Below are 20,776 nucleotides of genomic sequence, written 5' to 3'. Positions count from 1 at the left end.
TCTTTTTTTTCCCACTACCAGTACCTTGATTCAGTGTGGACATCATTATACAAGAAACCACTTCAAGCTAGCGTGACAAGCCTCTTTGCTTTATAAACAACTAAACAATAGTAGATGATAAACAGTGATTGCAGGTGCTCAATATTTCGGTACAGCAAGTGTGCTTTTAATAAAATTCAGGTGGCTGCCGTTTACTTCCAAACACACCTGTCAAAGAAATCCCACAAATTATATTATTAACAATTAAGCATACTGCTACTTCTCCTTTATTTACCCATCCTAAGCATGCATACAACACAAACCCCTATGTAGCCCCTCACTCTTGTGTCTTTAAGACTAACCATTATACATGTATTTCTACTCTCTAAAGCAAAATGTTTGTTATAAATAACCTCAGAATCTAAATTCCAAGTCTTTTTATATAGTTTGTTTTCATATTTTATTAATACCAGAATAAAGCTAGTGTGGATTTGTAAGGTACTGTAGAGTTTAATGATCAGTGATTACCCAAGGGTTAAACACTTGATTGAGAGATTACAAATATGGCAGTTCTTTGGAAAGTACACATACAATTGTGGCTCTAATACATGTATGGCTGCATTTTTCTTGTGGATGAACATCAAATAGAAATCAAGTATGGTAATGCCTGTTTTTCATTAATTTCTCTACTTGTAAAATTTTAGAACAAATACTCATCTGACTTTATGTCAGCACATATTATATGAGCTATATGTCATCATTAGGCATGTGATCTCGTCTTTGACAACCTATAAAAACAATATATACCAGTACTTGACCCAAAAAAGTTGAATATTTTCAAGTTTAGACCTTGGCATGCAGATAAGCCAACCCTTCCTCCAGGCTTTTATTTTCTCCTAAATTATTCCCCTTGTATGTGAGAATATAAGGGAAATTAAACCACCTTGTATGATCACTTTATATCACTAAAAAGTAGTAACTCTCAAGTGCATGTAACAAAGTAAATAAAACAGTAATCAAAGTATAACTGAAATGTGACCCTGAAGAATGAGAATGATAAAAATGACAAATAAAGCAAAATCTGTATCTAATATTTTTAGGAATAAACAAAGATACGAGTGACATTAAGCCTGATATGCAAAATGTAAGTACTGTATAACATAACAGAAGTCACCTGGTAAGATTTAAGTGGCCTGCAAATTCAGAAGACTTTATTTACCTTTATTTCATTTCATGTTAGAGAAATCAGAAAATATATACTGTTACATATATCTGATTTAATTCATATTTATTTTAATTTAATTGTTTGCCAGTTCTTAAATTTTTTTATTCTATTATATGCTATTATAATTATAGGTTACAGCATTTGTATTGGAAAATATGAATGAGTTTTCTGGATGGAATACTGCACGACCTTGGGAGTGCAGTATATCCTTCCGACAAAATGAGTTCATATTTTCCCATACAAATGCAGTAACCTTTTTATTATATGCTCATTTTTTATTCTACTTAAGGCTTAATTATATAAACAAAATAAACTACAAGAAACAACGTGAATGAATGTATGCCGTATTCCAAACTAAATACACAAGCGCTTATTTATCATTATACAACATCAACATTATTACTGCGCACATAATTCCGCCCATATAAATTTGAACTTAGTCGCACGCTCGACATAACTTTCGAAAGAAAATGGCGTGTCTAGTTAAAATTGAACTTTGGAGCCATATTGTGAAAGAATGTGCATTGCAACAACTTTTCCATTTGATCTGGAATGAATAGATTTTGGTATTTTTCTCGATTCTACGAAATTTCGCAATTATGGACTTGATTTGTATGTGACAATTCCACATGAAATACATGGGATTGATGAAGCTAGGGAGAAGCGTGTTGACATCTGCAGATGTGTTTCTGTTTCTATCATTGAATGTTTGAAATCATAATGTGGGGAAAATATAAAGTCTTTCAATTGCAATTATCAAAAAGATGCAATGAAATTTAATGCTTATTTCATTTTAAGTGCAGTAAGGAGGATGTAATTGCACTTGTCATCGAAATTACAGCACAATTTTAAAAATGTGTAATCCAGATTGAGAACCTATGACATAGCTCATGTAATTCGGATTTGCAGAACTAAGAAAGTACATTTTGAGAAAATTCAGGATGTAAAACTGTAAGTATATTTTTTGGCCATTCTTATCACCAGCTAAAGAAGACAATATATGACTTGTCACTTGTATGTTATATGTAAGGACCTTATCTTAAGTCTGTTATATACTGTGCCTAGCCTAAATTCGAAACATTGCATCAATGCGTAATGTGCCAAAGCAGCTGGTATGTGGCAGTCCACGAAACATCTTAGTTTATTCAGAAACAAATTTAAACAACCACAATGTAAAGCATCTTTTACACGAGTGTACATAATTTGTTTACAAATCAAAAGTGCTGGCATCTGAGTCCATTCTTTGTTTACAATAGAAAGTAGTTCCTGTACGCACCTGAATGCTATATGTGTATTGGCGTCGGGGTTCAATATCGGGTAATACTGCACAATTCTGACAATGTAAAGTTAACGGGGGAAAAAATGAGCATATAATAATGTAAATTTATTCACTGGAGATGATATTTTTCCAGAAAATCAGTTGACCTGAATCATTCTTTCGTAAACACCAGTTGTTGATCTAAATTCCAACCTTGTTTCAGAATTTGTAGCAACCTTCGTAAACAAGTTCTGTTTTATTTTAAAATGATTGGTTTTCGTCAGGGTCATTTTTGATGCACGTGACATAGACACGATAACGTGAAACCCCCCCCTTTTCAATTTTGCAATTCCAGTTTTTCCATTACTGCACATTTGTTAGTATTAATAAAGATGCATAGAGAGAGATTTCTCAGTTTGGGGTTTTTTACACTGATGTCAAGTTATTCTGTTGTAGCCAGATTTTAAGTTATAATTTTCATCAGATCAGTTGGATTTCAAAAGGATTAATTTTTTTCTGGAAATATTTTGAGGAGTGCTTACACAGAAATTTTGGAAAGACATCACTTACAAATTAAATATGGATTTCCAACACCAGAGTGCTATTATTTTATTTCTACAAGGAACTGTAGTTAAGCACAGTAATGACTACAGCATACGTCATCGTCATCCATCTTGGATTTTCCATCAGGATTCGAACTTGAAATTATTAGAACATTTATTAATAGGACTTTTGCAATTCAGTTTGTGGATTATTCTTGGATTGTTTTTGGATTTGATTCTTGAAAAGTTCATCTCTTTTTTTCATTTTTACATAATTTTTCCAGGGAAATAAATTCTTTGTTAAATTTTAAAAGGCTTGTTGTTTTCACTCTTTGTGTTACTGCTTATTCGAGCCTAAACAGATAACAGTACATGCAAAATTAATTACATAAAAACAATTATGGTAGTCTGCAACAGTAAACAGACATGGTAATTAAACAAGAGTGGTCACTGCTGTGTGATACATGGTAATCTTACTAATTTTGTCTTGACATTTTTGCGTCTTTAATTTTTGGGGCACACAAAAATTATATTTTTATTTTTACAAAAATTATATTTTTATGTGCTTACAAGTCTTGGGACACAAATATTTTTTTCCCTCTTACAAGACAAAATGTCATTATGGTACTTATTGTAGCAAAAATGGATAATTGTAGAATCTTGACAAACAATATTTAATAATAGACATAGTTCCTACAAATTTATCAGAACTTTATAAAAACCAATTGTTTCAACATGTAAATACAAATGGGTTATTATTAACATATTTATCTTGCCAGCAGAGTTGTCAGACATTCCTTGCATCCACTGAAAACCCACCTGGAATATATTTGAAAGATCCCTGAGATTGAAGACATAGTGAAATTTGATGGCTGTGGGCAAGAATGTTGATGAAACTCTTGCATGAAACATGAGTGCTCCCTGGACAAGCTGTGTAGCATATTTCTGTACAAGGACTAAGAAGCTATTCATGGTCAGATGCTGTGATAAAATGCTTGAGTAGATTGTCATCAGAGCCTCTTGTGTGGGAAAGTTAACAGCAAACACACAAAAGTGTCTCTGAAATAAAGAATATTTTCCTTAAAATTAAAGCCTTTTAAACAATCTACATACAAGAAACACCTTTTAAAAAATATACATAATGTATACCAGTAGCCTGAAAATCAAATGATGAGAAAGTGACCATTACATTCATGCTATGGGGCCATCCATTTAGTACGTACACAAAAATCTGGCAGAGCTTGACCCCTCCCTGTACACATGTGAACTTTTTTACACCCCTCCCCACTTACGTATACCTGATGCATCCCAACCTGCCGAATTTTATAGAATGGCCTATATTTATTCCATGTAGATAGTCCACCAACGTTGAATGTCTGGCTGCATCAAAGAAATAAGTTGCGTAACTTTAAAAAGTCTGTCTAGTGGCCGCTAAAATTCAAACGCTGACTGAACAAGTAAATATGTATTAGTCATATTATTATCGATGTTTCACACCTCGCCCCATTTCCTATGTGTACATACATTATCAGTAGACCCCCCCCATATGCAAGTGTATGCATTTGGGTTAACCCCCCTCCCCACTCAATTCGTACATATTAAATTGATGGCCCCTACTGTGAACAAAGTTTTATGTAGACTGCTATGTAAAAATCTGGAATAGTGTGAATTTCTGTAGACTGCTCTCTGGTTATAAACTGTACCATGATATAAACACCCTGCATGCGATGTGTCTGGCTTGCAAACCACACCATGATCTAAACTCACTGTATCTGATTTTTTTATATACAAAACAACCTCCCAAAGGTTAAAAGTAACCATAACACTGATGATGCCAATTTGGTCAATATGATACAGGTGTTATGCCATCTGCTAAAACTGACATAAAAAACCTTGATAAAAGAAGAAAAAAATCGTAATCGATATATACCTGGTACATGCAGGATTGTATGTTGCTGATGTTTATGACTTTATCTACACTTTTTTTTCATTATCCCAGACAAAATTCAAGGAGTAGCTTGCCAAAATACATTTAGTACTTGTAGACAACTGTGCATAGATGGTTATCCTCATCATTATACCTGGTCAAAGACCAATGAACTTACAATGATGCTTCTCATAAAATATCTATAACTGCCAGGGGGAGTGGAAATGGGCAAATGATGTTAGATAAAAGTATATGGATGTTAGACACATATCAGTGAAAGCTTTCATTATCTGCCCTAAATTCCCCTTTTTTAAAATGGCTACCATATATTCTATATGACACAAACACATCATCATATGTGTACATTGTAAAAGCATAATTGTTATGAATTTTCACTGAAGTTGTTATGGTTGATATTACATTTTTTCTGGCTTGAAAGACACTAGATAGGTCAAGGTAGCAAAGTAGACAATAATGAATATACACATTATAATGAATGTCCTCTATCAATGGCAAATTTCAAGGCACACATAATGTTGTATCTTTAGATGGGGCAAAAAACATTTTCCTGAAAACCCAGAATGGAAAATATATTAACACATTTGTCTGATTTCACTTTTTAAAGGACTGTATGCTTTCATAATCTAGCTCAGGTGTACAATTTTCTAGGAAAGGCATGCTAATGTAAGGAATGTCTGCAGTATGTGAATGTACAGATTGCCGACACTGCACATCTAATAAAACTGAAACATTCTTTTAAATGGATATATGAAACAGTTGGAAGTTGTACTTTTTCCCTGATTTCATCAAAGCACCATGTGAAATTACTACTGTGAACAGAAGTAGTTTTCGTCTCAGTAGAGATATTAATATTAGTGTTTCAATCAGTCTCACTAGTAAGATCATTCCTGTTTATTTTTTTTTAAATAGATTTTTCATCAAGTTTATGTAAACAGACACGAATTCTATACTGAGCAGAATTAACTTTTATATGCACAACTTTGAACTAATTAAATGTGAGAATTCTCATGCATCACTGCTTTCAAAAGTGTCCAAATTAATAAAATTATGATCTGAAGACTATTATGTGTCCTGGTACCATATATGCATTAAAAAATAATGGGCCAAACAAGCAAATGTTGAGACAGACAACACTATAAGATAATATAGTTCCCCTATGTTGTAATGTCCTATTTGCTGATCATGTTAAGTAGGGTGGGGTTGTTAAATGGTTTAATTCTTAATAGTGGTTTGCTTTTCTGTAGAAATTACCTTTATTTTCAAGCAAACAAACCTTTGAAAACCTCCATAATATTTTAAGACACATGACACTGAACCTAGAAAATATTATTCTGCTAGTAAAATGTTGATATTCCAATTTCACTGCGAGTAATAGTGAAATTTGTGGTCAATGGGAATTTTAAGTTTGTCACTACAATCTTTGGAACTTGCTTCCCCATAATTAACCATATCTGTAAAATAAAACTTTTCATGAACCAAATACTTCTTTTGCTACTGTTGATCACATCTCTCACTGATTAATGTAGGAAACTCTCATTATGTTACCTACATGATAATATTCATAACAGCATTCAACTAGTCAACTGAAGGTGAGCTGACCTGATTAGAGGGCCTCAGGGGGACAATAGTCATTGACTAATGAGTCACCCTCAATAAATAAAACATTATTATTATTATTGTGATCGCCCACACTTGCACTGCTTGGATCTGCGTGGCTTTTAACTGTTTTCAAATTTTTTTTTATATATTCCTCCACTCCCTTAATTTGATTTGAAACAAAATACATAATGTGACAATAGAAAGCAGGTCCACTATGAATTGCTTGTAACAGCACAGCACACACTTCTGCAAATCTGAAATTGAAACACAGTCTGCACTTAATTATATTCTCAGAAATACTAAGGGGCATAGATGTGATGGTGGACTGACACCTTTCATATCTGAGGAAGAGGGCTTATTGTAATTATGATGATTACACTGAAACTGAATTAACAGATGGAACTACAGAACAAAATTCATTTGACAAAACTAATTTAATTGGTATTTATTCTTAAAGTGCTGCCACCAGTAAGCATTACTGACATTTTGATGGATTGAAATAACATTGAATACTGTTATATTCTGAGAAATTTTATATAAAAAACTTAAAACATAAGACTTAGTAAAAGTTGTTAATCTCATGATCCTGAATCCAATTTCCAGGCACTAACTCCCGTTTTCAATGATAAAAATGGGTGATATATCTTAGTTTCATTTACTACTTTTGATAATAATAATAATAATAAAGACTTTATTTAGAGAAGGTAACTCAATTAGTTACAGAACTAATCTACCTTGAGGCCTTCTATCTGTTATATACATATATACAATATATACAACATCATGTGAAGAGTCTGGCTTGACACTAAATAATTAAGTCATTATAAAATTCAAACTATCAAACCTGGAACACAAGCACAGGCATCAGTGAAAACATAAACATATAAAAAACATAAAATATCATCCTAAATTGAAAAATTCAGCTATGAAAATGATGCAAAATTACATCAGAGAATCCTTCAAATGAAAATTGTTCCGAGTCAGAAGAGTGTGAGAAAGTTGACATTATGGCAATTGCCATCAGCTTATTCTACACCAGTTATTACACCAAATCCCTTGAATGTTGAGCTGTAACTATAGTCAAAGATATAGTGCCTGATGTTAAATTGCTTTTAAAAAAAAGAAATTTGTTAAAAATTTTAATACTAATTATTGAATCTGAATGTTAGAGACACAAGATATTATTACTCCTTTACTCCTTGAAATCTGGAATGAATACACCAACATCGAGGAGTAAACCTGTTCTTTTGAATATCCATAGAACAAAGGAACCACTATCTGCCATGTTCAATCTCAGGCTGCTGGCTGACCAAATCACATCACAAAATAGTTCTTGCATTGTATTGAAACAGAAAAATAATGTCAAAGCTTCATGAAAAGAAATATGATGTAGCCTTCTGGTCAGAGATATTTCATGGATGATGAATTAAACACACAGATATTCATGGATTTGACTGTTACTGCAGTTGCACTACTTCGCCCTTCAGTTACATGGTCATGATCTCAAGATTTTCTTCATGTTCAACAGAGGCCAATTTGTTTTGTATTTTCTAGAAGAAAATAAAAGGATTCACACCTGGCCCCGTGTTATATGCAGATTCATGAGTTATCCAGGGGCAGGTTATCATGGAGACTTGTGTGTGTATGTTTGTGTGTGTACCATCTGAACAGTGTCCTCATTTCTCAGTATGTATATTTGCATTAAACATTATATTTAAGCAATACATTATCTTCCAGTAGTACCACTCTGGTGGCCTAGTGGTTAGAACGTCTGCTGCAGATGCAGGAGGTTGTGGGTTCGATCCCCGGCCGAGTCATACCAAAGACTTACAAAAATGGTAACAGCCACAATCGCTTGGCACTTAGCATTAAGTAGTTAGTGTTAGGACTGGTCGGCCTGGTGTCAGGATAATGTGACTGGGTGGGACATCATGCTACATGTCTGCGGCATGATGCCCCAGTGCTAGACATCACTATAAACTGCCACACTGCAGACATTGTAGCGATATGACTGAAAAATATTTAAAGCTACATTAAAAAGTCCAAATCATACACACACATCTTCCAGTATAAAATTGGATGTTTCATGTATAATGTATATCATAAACATATTTCTTTAGTGCATGAATGTATCATATTCATGTGCAGTGTATTCATACTAGGAAGTGTATGTTTGGTTGGGAAGATATATGCAATGTATTTTCCCCAAAGGACAGTCAAAACATTTCTAAACTAGTTTGAAACCCCAATAACTTGTACACAAAAACACATGCACAGGAATTTTCACTGACAGTATTCATCTATTCAAACCAAAGTGGACAAGTAACCTGAAATTGTAATGTTTCATCTGTTAAATTAAAATTAGATGTGAATCTTGTGGACTGAAAGGTTTTGGTTTAAGTCTTAAACAGTACAAAAATTGAATTGCTTGCTCTAGTGGCAGCTGATTATCTATGCATACCTATTTGTAATTACAATGACGTAATCAATGTACTCTTACAATATATAGTTTCCAATGTGCACATTTGAGTCACAGCAAAATACATGGTTTTGGGACCAAGAAGGGCACATAACATTGAACTTTTAATGTCTGATTTCTTTACTGCTCATAAACTATTACCATAACAATTGCAAAAATTGCATACTTATTTAAAATATTCAATAATTTTGTCACACATTATTATGTGTCTGAATTCAATGGGAAAAATTAACAGCAAAATTAGGTTAAGAAAGATGAAGCACGTGTGTAGTTCATTACGTTCTAGGGTCTATGAACGGTGTCTGTACAAATATCATACTGCTATAATGCTCTCATATGCATTTCTGTGTACATTTATCCATTGCAAAATTCCAATAATTAACATCTGTACACCTATTCATTTGAACGACTACAGCAAAAATAATTAACAATCAAAACATGCTTTCAGCGTGCATTTAACTTTTACTTCAGAACATCGAAAGAAACATGTGAAAACTAGTATACTAATCATTGCGCAAAGTGCAGAGAACGACTTGTGCTTGTGAACTTGCTTTTCCATAACAGTCAAATATTTTTATAAAAAATAGGAAATTAATAACGAGTTGATAAACAAACACCACACCCATGTAAAACCCGAGAACTAAGTGCAGTAGGCCTACAATGGTCACGAGTCACTTTTATAAATTATTTTAAGCTGAATGCATGTACAATTTCATACCCTTTCAATTTCCAGCTAATAAAGCGGACATTATTTACTGGTCAACTGATTGCGTCTAATAACACCGCCAAGCCCAGCAAAAATCTTGGCGGCTTTTGTTTTTTAATGTTTATTGAACTGTGAGAATCTTTTATCAACCACTGCATTGTCTGGTTGTGTACGCAGTTAAAGAGGAAACACATGTTGGCTATTGTTTGAGCAACGATTGTATACAGAATTAGATGAAGTCAATCACAAAGACTACTTACTGGTCTTCTTCATGGATCAGTAATAAGTAACATTTCCAATAATGTTTATTTTGGCATAACACTCAAGAACCTGGTGATATTGTTAAATTTCAGAAGCTACGCCTTGATTGTATTATATTAAAATTCATACACGATCTCTTTCCCAAAATGATAATAAACGTTTTACACACTACACCACTCCCTCGATAACTCGCGCCCGGATAACTCGCGATCCCGCTTATAACGCGGTGTCCGTCTTGGCTCCCGATTTTTTCCAGACAAAATGTATTTAAAATATCTTTAAAATATGCTGAACATGAAAAAAATTACGATAAGAACTGATAAATTAAACCTTGATACATTGCTCGTTTTATCATCGAAAATGGTGATTAATGCCCGTAAAAATATAATCCATAGAGAAGAATTAATTTCAGAAATCTCGAAAACGCTTAATTATGCGTATTTGGACGCCAATTTTTGATCTTGGACGCAGAAAATCACTGAGGCTGGAGTCCTCCGTACGCATGTAATAGGTGCGCGGGAAATTTCAAAGATTTGCCGGTCCTGTTTCAGCCACCTGCTTTGTGGGAAAATGTGTTGATCAGTTTACTGTGCTGATATTTACAATGACAGAATTCAGTGACTGAAAGACTCTTTGATGTACTGTTGCTATTTCATAAGAGTACATTAAAAAAAAAAAAAAGAACATGATGCAACAGCTAGGCGGCTAGTTCAAAGGCTTTGACTTGGCGGCCGAGTGAGAAAATATACTGATATTTAGTGATTGAATTCAGAGGCAGAAAGACCCAGTTTTAAAATCCTAGCGAGACCTCTGTTTAAAGATATCATATATTATGTAAGTTTTTAGGATAAATAGTTGTCATTATACTGTAAATAAACAGTCTGGTGAAATAGCGATCAATGAAAACTTCGGTAAATGTTAACAGGTGGAAACAGAGAATGAAATAAACACCAATTAAACGACTTCCTGTGTGAAAGTCACATTCTAATCCTTTAATTCCGTTTCAGTGTAAACATTATAATCACAACATAGTCTGTTCATTGAAAACATGAAAAGAGTCAATCGACCGTCACATCGAAACCCGTGAGTACTTCTGTGAGAACCTAATTACATGTACATGCCGGCTTTGTTTTGATCAACAACTTGGGGAAGTGTTTGTTGCATTAAAAAAAAAAATCGATTACAAGAGACCTCGGGTGCTGGATTAAGGGTCTTGGAGCTGCCTTTGACGTAAAGCAAAACAGTAACAGAGACAACGACGACGATTAGTACAGACTCATGGTCCTGAGTTGGGCGTTTCTCTTGGTGGAGGAGTGGATTTGTGCTGACAGTGATTGCCCTACAGCCGACTACATGTCAGATGAAACTATAATTATTTCTATAGCGAACAAATTTGCAGCAGAAGACGATTCTAACTGGAGTAACACAAGTGTTGATTGTGATGCAGACACAGATGTTGCACCCCCACCCCTCTGCACAGGAAGCAAATATTTTGATATTGCCATAAGGTGGCTGGAGACCCAAAATGTTGACCACGTAAAGCTCATGCAGTTGAGAAATCAAAGGGATTTTGCTCGGCGGCAGAGAAACCAAGGAGTAACACACACAAAAAAAATTAACTGATTTTTTCAAAAAGTGAATTGATATTTGTCAAGCGTGGCACAAACGGCAAGTATTAACTTGTTCTAATTTACGTTGTTTTAAATTTGTAGACCAATTAAATATGTCAGTACTGATTAACTCTTGTTTTTTTTTTTGTTTTCCATTTTACTTCTATCGCATTCAAATCTATCTATCTATCTATCGTTCGATCGACACCGTTTCTCGAAAAGAGTCGATCTTTTGTGTATAAAAAACTTCTAATTTGGCTCAAACAATAAAACTAGAATGCATACAATTCAACATAAAACTTAGTGACGTAGTACACAATGTGTGAAGTGGTACACATGTTCAGCGAACGGAAACCACGTGGAATAATGTTTTCGATGATCGCCTCAATATACTGTAATTTATCCTGAAATTTTTAATGTTCTATGAGAAAATAATAAAGTACACCGTTATGAAGAGATATTTATTAACAGTTAATCTCAGAACGATTATAAAGTGAGTATTCAACAGTATAATCTGTCTACCCCTCCCCCCTTATTTTTCCGTTATGTCGTCAATCACTTTATTGGTTTTGAGCTTATTTTATAGGTCCCTCGATAATTCGCCCCTCGCTTATAGTGCGGTCGATGTTTCTGGACCCCGATGTGCGCGAGTTATCGAGGGAGTGGTGTATTTCTCGTACTCAAAAACAATATTCTTTTCCAGTACCAGAAAAATAAACATACATGTATTTAAAATTTCAGGAACCACGCCACGATCATATTAAATTCGAATTCATATGTGATCTCTTCCTCATAATGATAATAGATTTTGTATACACTATTTCATGTATGCTGAACAAAAAATATTTTTTGATGTGTGAATGAATACACAAAATTTCGAGGGCCATGCCACAACCACGTTATAGTGGGGTTGCACTGTATGTTGCAACAATCTATATACAGAACTGCAAACAGATGGTTTTAATATCTGTCATCATCATCATCATCATCATTGGCGACTCGGTCTCGAAAGACCATGCGAATAGCGCCCTTGGGGTGTTGCCTGTCTCTGTTGGCAACGTCTGCTGTGGCTGTGCAGGCCTATACTTGAGTGACAGTCCCTACTGCAGTTGGTGCAGACATACTGGGAAGTCTGCATTACTGTGGTTGCTGTTGCGTTCTTCTTTCTCTTACGTTTCTCTGCCACCAACTAGCCTCTCCTCGCATCAGCGACTGATATGCCATTGTTTACCATCAGTCTCCAGGTGCCTCGGTCCTCAGCCAGCTCTTCCCAGCCATCGGGTGAAATGTTGCATGCCTTCATGTCCCTCTTGCACACATCTTTGAAATGGAGTGAGGGGCGTCCGACTCTTCTCATGCCAGTGGCCAGCTGTCCATATAAGATGTCCTTTGGCAGCCTTCCATCCTCCATGCGTCGGACGTGACCCAGCCATCGAAGGCGGCGTTTAATTAGCAGGGAGTACATGCTGGGGGTACTTGCACGCTGCAGGATCTCGCTGTGTGGAACACGGTCTTGCCAGCTGATTTTCAGGATGCGTTTTAGGCACCATATATGGAAGGAGTTGAGCCGGCGTTCTTGCCTCATGTAGGTACTCCACATCTCACTTCCATGTAGAAGGATGCTGAGAACGCAGGCCTGGTAGACTCGGACCTTGGTGTGCTCTGTCAGCTCGTTGTTTTCCCAAACCCTCTTTGTTAATCGAGCCATGATGGTGTTTGCCTTTCCAAGCCTTCTGTCCAGCTCCATATCAATCGAGAGAGTGTTGCTGATGGTTGACTCTAGGTAGGTAAAGTTGTTGACTGCTTCCAGGGTGACACCGTTGATTTTGATTGAAGGGGCAATGGTGGTATCTTGCATGCTGACATTTGTTTTTTCCAAGCTGATTGTGAGACCAAAGTGCGTGCAGGCAACAGCAAAACGGTCTCCCAGTCTCTGGAGGGCTTCCTCGGTGTGGGCCACAAGAGCTGCTTCATCTGCAAAAAGCATCTCCCTGATGAGCACAGCTCTCACTTTGGTCTTTGAGCGCAGTCGTGCCAGGTTGAACAGGCTCCCATCAGACCTGGTGTGTAGATATATGCCATCCGTGGACGTGTCGAAGGCATAGGACAGGAGCAGGGAGAAGAAGATCCCAAAAAGTGTTGGTGCCAGCACGCAGCCCTGCTTCACACCACTGTTAATTGGGAAGGAAGTTGAGGATGATCCATCATACAGGACTGTTCCCTTCATATCTGCATGGAAAGAGATTATCATGCTGAGGAGTTTTGGGGGGCAACCGATCTTACTCAGAAGTTCAAAAAGGCCCTTCCTGCTGACCAAGTCAAAGGCCTTGGTGAGGTCCATGAACATCATGTAGAGTGGTTGACCTTGCTCTCTGCTCTTCTCTTGGAGTTGTCGTAGGGAGAAGATCATGTCTGTCGTCGACCTGCCTGCTCTGAAGCCGCACTGTGATTCCGGGTACACACGGTCTGCCAGCAACTGCAGCCTGTTGAGTATGATGCGGGCGTACACTTTACCAACAATACTCAAGAGTGAGATCCCTCTGTAATTATTACAGTCACTGCGGTCGCCCTTGTTTTTGTAAAGGGTCACAATTGTGGCATCACGCATGTCTTGGGGGACTACTCCTTCCTCCCAGCAGCGGCAAAGTAGCTCGTGCAGTGGTTTAATCAATGCTGGTTTTCCACGTTTGATAGCTTCGGGTGGGATGCTGTCACTACCTGGTGCTTTGTCGTTTGGAAGGCAGTCGATTGCTTTGCTGAGCTCCTCTAAGGTTGGCACTTTGTCGAGCTCTTCCATGGTGGGCAGATTCTTTATGCTGCTGAGGGCTGCATCAGTGACTGACGTTTCTCTGGAGTATAGTTCTGAGTAGTGCTCCACCCATCTGGCCATCTGTTGCCCACGGTCTGTGATCTTCTCTCCCGTCAGGGATTTCAGGGGAGCTACCCCTTTCACTGTAGGGCCTAGAGCCTTCTTGATGCCACTGTACATGCCTTGGATGTGTCCGGACTCGGCACTTTGCTGGATCCCTTCACACACTTGTTGCCAGTACTCGTTCGCACAGTCTAGCAATGCGTTGGGTGTTACTTCGGGCACTTCTGAGAGCAGCAAGCGTCCGTTCATTAGGGCATTTTTTGTAAGCTATGAAGGCTTTTCGTTTCTCCTCGATTTGTGGTTCCATCCTTGATAGGTGTGCATTGAACCAGTCCTGGCTGGGTCGTTCCTTCTTGCCAAACGTTGACATAGCTGTACTGTAGATGGCACCCTTCATGGCGTTCCACTTGGCTGTAGCGTCATACTCAGGCAGGTCCTGGAGAGCCTTGTTCAGGGCAGACACATACTCCTCCACCTTGGCAGGGACTGACATCTGTGCAGTGTTTATGCGAGGACATCCTTTTGGTTTTGTGCGGTGTAGCACATGTGGCTGTAGTCGCACTCTGCTGCTCACAAGGGCATGGTCGGAGTCACAGTCTGCACTGTGGTAGGTTCTGGTGGAGAGGACGCTGTTAAGGGCAGAGCGCCTGGTGATGACCAAGTCGAGTTGGTGCCAGTGATGAGATCTGGGGTGTTTCCATGACACTTTGTGTTGTGGCTTACACTTGAAGAAGGTGTTTGTGATGCACAGGCCATGGTAGGTGCATAGCTCCAGCAGTCTCTGGCCGTTTTCGTTGGTCTTTCCAGTGCCATGATATCCGAGGCAGGTAGGCCAGGACTCGTGGTCCGCACCTACTCTGGCATTAAAGTCGCCGAGGAGGAATAGTGGTTCATTTTTGGGGCATCCTTTGATCTGTTCGTCCAGCTGCCCATAGAACTGATCCTTCACGTCTTCTGATGACGTGAGGGTTGGGGCGTAGACACTGATGATGTTGACAGGACCTGAAGTAGTGGTGAGGCAGATGGACAAGAGACGCTCAGTGCCCCCTGTTGGAGGTTCAACCGAGGCCAGGAGATTGTTTTTGATGGCAAAGCCCACTCCATGCTGACGGGGCTCCTCAGGTTCTCGACCCTTCCAGAAGAAGGTGTAGTTTTCCTCTCTGAGGGAGCCACTAGAGGCGAGCCTGGTTTCCTGGAGGGCAGCTATGCTGATATTTAGTCTGGTGAGTTCTCTATCGATGATGGCTGTCTTTCTGGTGTCGTCCACTTCTCTGAGGTCGTCGGAGATGCCTGTACACATGGTGTGCACATTCCAGCTTGCAAATCGAAGAGCTGGAGTCTTCTTTATTGGTTTCTTGTTTCTTTTGTCTGGTGTGGAATTACCGTCTGCTTGTCATGCTGAACAACACACTGAGCTCCAGACACCCACTGGAGCAGGCAGACGATGGCGGGTCAACACCTTATTGACCGGGGGCTGCCCGGCTTGAGGCGGGCGATAGTTGGCCAGTGGGACACGATGATCCCTCCCACCGTCAAAGCTGACCCATGGCGCCCCTTCCCTACGCCAATCGGATGGGACTTATAACCCGTAAACTGTCAGCTTCCGTGTTGTTTCCTCACTCAGTAGCGAGACTGGAGTGTCCTCTCCAGGGCGCAAGCCTGGGCGTGGAATATGGAGATCCTGGGCTGCCCAGACATCAGGATCCCCCTCTTGTCCTTGCTGGTGGGGTCCAAAGGAATGCTGAGCATGACATTTGGCACCAGTTTGGATGCAGGAGCTGCCGGAAGGAGGTCGTAGTCGACCCCCAGCCGCCTTAGGGGCTCCACTCCTGATTTTCTGTCTGGGTTTACTCCCGTAGCCTTTCCTTCTCCCGAAGATATCCAATGGATGGGACTTGGTTGGTTTTGAATCAGAGTTTCCTTCTCCTAGATGAACTGCCTGACAAGGCTAACGAGCTTCATCTGCCCGGGTTTGGAATCAGAGTTTCCCTTCTCTTAGACTGGTTGCCTGCCAAGGCTAATGAGCCCAGTCTGCCCACCCAGTTATACCGCCGGGTACTCGGTCGCGCCACACAGCAGGCTCTGGTTTTAATATCTGTCAACGTATTCATAATAGCATCGTGTATTGATTAGATATTATCTTCACCACTTACACGTGTTTTTACAAAAATGAGCAATGTGAGAATACAACCTTAACCTTGCACCACTTCTTGAATTCCACAACATAGCATTATCCCACACACTTCTAACCAACAGACTGTTATTTTTATGCCAAATCTTCTAAACAATAGATTGTTATTTTTAGGCTACATCTTTATCACATAATATTTAGTCTTTAATTTCAACGAATTTCACATTTTCCTTAATTTAGCTGCTCATTAAAAACGAATGACAAACACAGACAATCTCATAAAAAGATACTTCCTAGACAAAGAGATGTCCACCTTTATGACCCCTTGTCAGGTTCACTTACAATGTCAAACTGACTTATAAAGAAAACAATCCTAACATGGCAGTTAAAATCTTTCGACACAAAAAATATGCTAACGGTACTTTGCAACAATTCCATTCTCAAAACAAAATTTGCTATCGACATATTCAATTTTTAAGTTTTGAAACACAAGCTAGAATGTTTTCATCATCAAATGATAACTTGCAGAAACTGGTCATTGATAACCTGTGGAAGAAAAGCTTAATGGTCAATTAGCTGTTAAGTAACATGTCTGTAAATGTGCAAGAGTTTATATGTTGGCACAACTGGTAACAGTGGCTACCCTTAACAGAAATTTCTCATGGATTCCGTATGGAATACTTATGGAATCCGTATGGAAGAGATAAGGACTGAAAAACTTATGGAATCGGACAATTTATTCCATATCAATTCCATAAGTACTTCACAGCAAGTGAAAATGCCATATGGAATAAAGTTGCAACTTTAATCCATAAGCACTTTTTTCCATATGGAAAGCAGGCTCATGTATTATAGCATCATGGAAAATACTCTCTGAAGAATTAATAACCTAAACTATCTGATTCAAATAGAAATATTGGTGGGAGTTAGAGTACATGTATATGTCAGTGTAGCTGATGTGGAAGGATGAATATATACTCATAAATTTGAAGAAACACGTGTCAGTTTTCTTTAATTTATTTCCACAGATGTTTAAAAACAAAGACATGACCAAAAAATTAGAGAAAACGTAAACATGATCAGAAAATAATATCTGGTAGTACAAGCATAGATGAATCTTTGGACTTGGTGCAAGGTGGATTTTGGGCTTGCTCTGATGTTTATTCTGAAAAGTAATTTTGTTGGCTTCCTATTAAAATATACTCTACAAAAATCATACCCTAGTTAAAATATGACTTAAATTTCAGCAAAATCAATGAACATTTCTTGACATTCACTCAAATGTCCTTTTTCACTAAAATTATGGTATTTCAGGAGATTTTACCAAAATTTCTGAAAATATCAATGAAATTTTGTGTTTGAAATTTCACTGACTCTGCCTACCTTTCTGAAAATATCAGTGGGAATTTGTGATTTAAATTTCACTGAGAGTTTGTCAAAAATTCTAAAAATATAGTGATATTTTGTGATTGTAATATCACTGACATTTTAGTAAAAAATATCAATAAGATATAATAAAATTTATTTTTTGTTTCTTGTACAATTTGAATGATTTTCAGCAGCATTTACATTCCCTGTTTCTGACAGCTGTAATTGTATTGTTTATTTTGGGCACAAAAACTTCTTTCCACAACTTTCTGTATCATATTTCTTAAACAAATTTTGTTATTGTTGTTGTATTTTTTTAAAACTTAAACTGGATTTAACTGCCTCAAACAAGTTTTCTTGTTTCCTGTTTTAAATCAGAATTTCGCTTTTCTCCTGACCTGAATCTGATTTTCCTCGATATGGACCCATTTTTTAATATCATCTCCAAAACTTTTTTAAAAATAATGCTACATCCAGTCCCGTTCCGCAATGAACTTTCTAATAAGTATTTGTTCCATTTATTATTTAAAGGATAATTGTTGTAAAGAGCTTTCTGATTGGTCAAAATTTTGAACTTGCCCAATGAATCACTGCGTAACAGAAACTGATGGGAATGCTAAACATGGCGATTTGAGCGGGATACGAGTTTGAATATCCATTTGAAAAATGTGCGGCAATGAGAATAGCTTTAATGCAAAGTTGATATGAATGTAGTTGGTCAGTCTGTACGAAAACTGAACGCCAGGACTAGCATTTTGCTTTTTGTGCCATAAACACCTCTACAGTAGCGGCTAACATGCTAAATAGGACAAGAAATTGAACCAGGATGATTTCGAAGTTATATAACTCAAAACTGAATAACTTCCAGAATGAATTTAAGGAGGACAACGTACAGATCACTGGTGGGAATTGTTGTGAAATACCCTTGTCTATCAAAGATTGTCATATCTTTGCGGAATTTTCTTGGCCCACATGCAGAATCATCAAAATATTCTAGGTGTGTTGGAATTCAGCATAAAATAAGAGTACTTATATCATGATAAACGTTTGTCACGGCTGCTTATGGAACAAGGACTAATTCAAGAGACCACAACAGCATCATAGTTTGTACATTAATCAAAAATCAAGTCTGCAGTACAAGTGACATATAGCATGCTCCTAGCATTTCTTCTTTTCATGTCTCAAATGGATACTTTTCTGTAATTTTGCATTATTTTCACAGTTGAATTTTTCAATGCAGATTAGTATTTTATATTTTATACATGTTTGTGTGTTCACAGATGCCTGTGCATATATTCCAGGCCTGATACTTTGATTTTTAAAATCACTTAATTATTTAGTGTCAAGACAGATTCTTCACATCATGTTGTATATACTGTATATATTTTACATAACAGATAAAAGGCCTCAAGGTAGATTAGTTCTGTAATTAATTAAATTACTTTCTCTAAATAAAGTCATTATTATTATTTTTATTATTATTAACTCCCATATCTCTTGCCTTGGATGTCATATAATTACAACATCTGTAAAAAAAAAATCATGCAAACTTAATATCACCTTGGTTAATAAAGTCCTGTTTAATTCATATTTATTATTAATTTGAATCCTTCTGAAATGTATGAATAACTTCTGAAACTTTAGTAAAATACTATATAATGATCAAAATTTTAATGAAATCTCACAAATGTTTTAGTCATATATTCGTGAAATCTCATCAGACTTTTCAGTGAAATGAAAAACACTTAAGTGATGCCATCATGGATTAGGCTTTGTATGCAAGAAAGAAAATGAGGACAAGAAAAACCTAAATCTTATTTGATAATGTCTGTCAAAATCAAATTTATGATCCATTTTAAAAATTATGGTGAATATTTATCACTGATTCCCAATAATGTCTAAGAATCATTAGGCAGTTTAATAGAAATCTGAAGCAATTTTTTTTAATGGTTTAGACAGAAAGCGCTTAAAAAAAAATGTCTGAAATCCGCCTTAAGTATGCCTGGAAAATTTTGTACGGGATGAACTATTACCAAATTCAACATGAACTATTTACAAATTCCATATGGACCATTTACAAATTCCATATGGTATATTTGCCAATTCCATATGACTATTCTCAAATTCCATATGGAATATTGTCAAATTCCATATGGATTATTCACAAATTCCATATGGATTATTGCCAAATTCCATATGGAATTTTAATTTTATTCCATATGGACAACCTACAGATCTCATGGACTAATTAGCATATTCACTGAGATTTTCCATACGGAGTATGTACGGAATCCATAACATTTCCATATGGATACACTGAAATCCATAAGAGTGCTTTAACTATAGAATAAAAATGTCCATATGGATATTTCTGTAAAAGTACGTATGGATTCATATATCCAATCCATGTGGAAAATTTCGTACGGGTAAAGTTGCATGCATTACATTCCACCTAGAGGTACAACAAAACACTAATTACCTAGCAGGGTCAAAGGAGCATCTAGAAAGTCATCTATTGTTGCTCAGTGTACATTGAAGGAATCAAAGGGTGAAGTCATTTTAACTTTCCTAACAGAAAAAGGTAAAGTTTACATCTTATCAGTGACTCAGTCACCTGTTTTACCTGTTTCAACTCTTGGGGTTCAATGGCACATCAGTACATTAATGGCTATATGGTGTAACTTCACAGTCAAATAATCAAAATGTAAACATTAAGAATTGCACAAATAGAGTGGGGGGAACTAATTTAATTATGCAATAATTAACCATCGCTAATGCATTGATTTTCCTCTCCCAGA

General features: G+C 37.0%; 1 protein-coding gene across 1 annotated transcript in view; it reads right to left on the bottom strand.

The window, feature by feature from the left end:
• LOC149775161 (dynein beta chain, ciliary-like) overlaps nt 1-20,776 on the bottom strand; it is a 315,340-nt gene that overhangs the window by 84,150 nt on the left and 210,414 nt on the right. Inside the window, exon 34 of the mRNA XM_089944132.1 lies at nt 3,824-4,063. Coding sequence (XP_089800258.1) covers nt 3,824-4,063 — 240 coding nt within the window. The remainder of the gene's footprint in view (nt 1-3,823; nt 4,064-20,776) is intronic.

The sequence above is a fragment of the Sinohyriopsis cumingii genome, chromosome 19, assembly GCF_028554795.1.
Source record: "Sinohyriopsis cumingii isolate HCF-2022 chromosome 19, ASM2855479v2, whole genome shotgun sequence".
In the NCBI taxonomy this organism is placed as follows: domain Eukaryota; kingdom Metazoa; phylum Mollusca; class Bivalvia; order Unionida; family Unionidae; genus Sinohyriopsis; species Sinohyriopsis cumingii.
The sequence above is the reverse complement of the archived record's forward strand: the minus strand, read 5'-3'. Positions and strand labels throughout refer to the sequence as shown.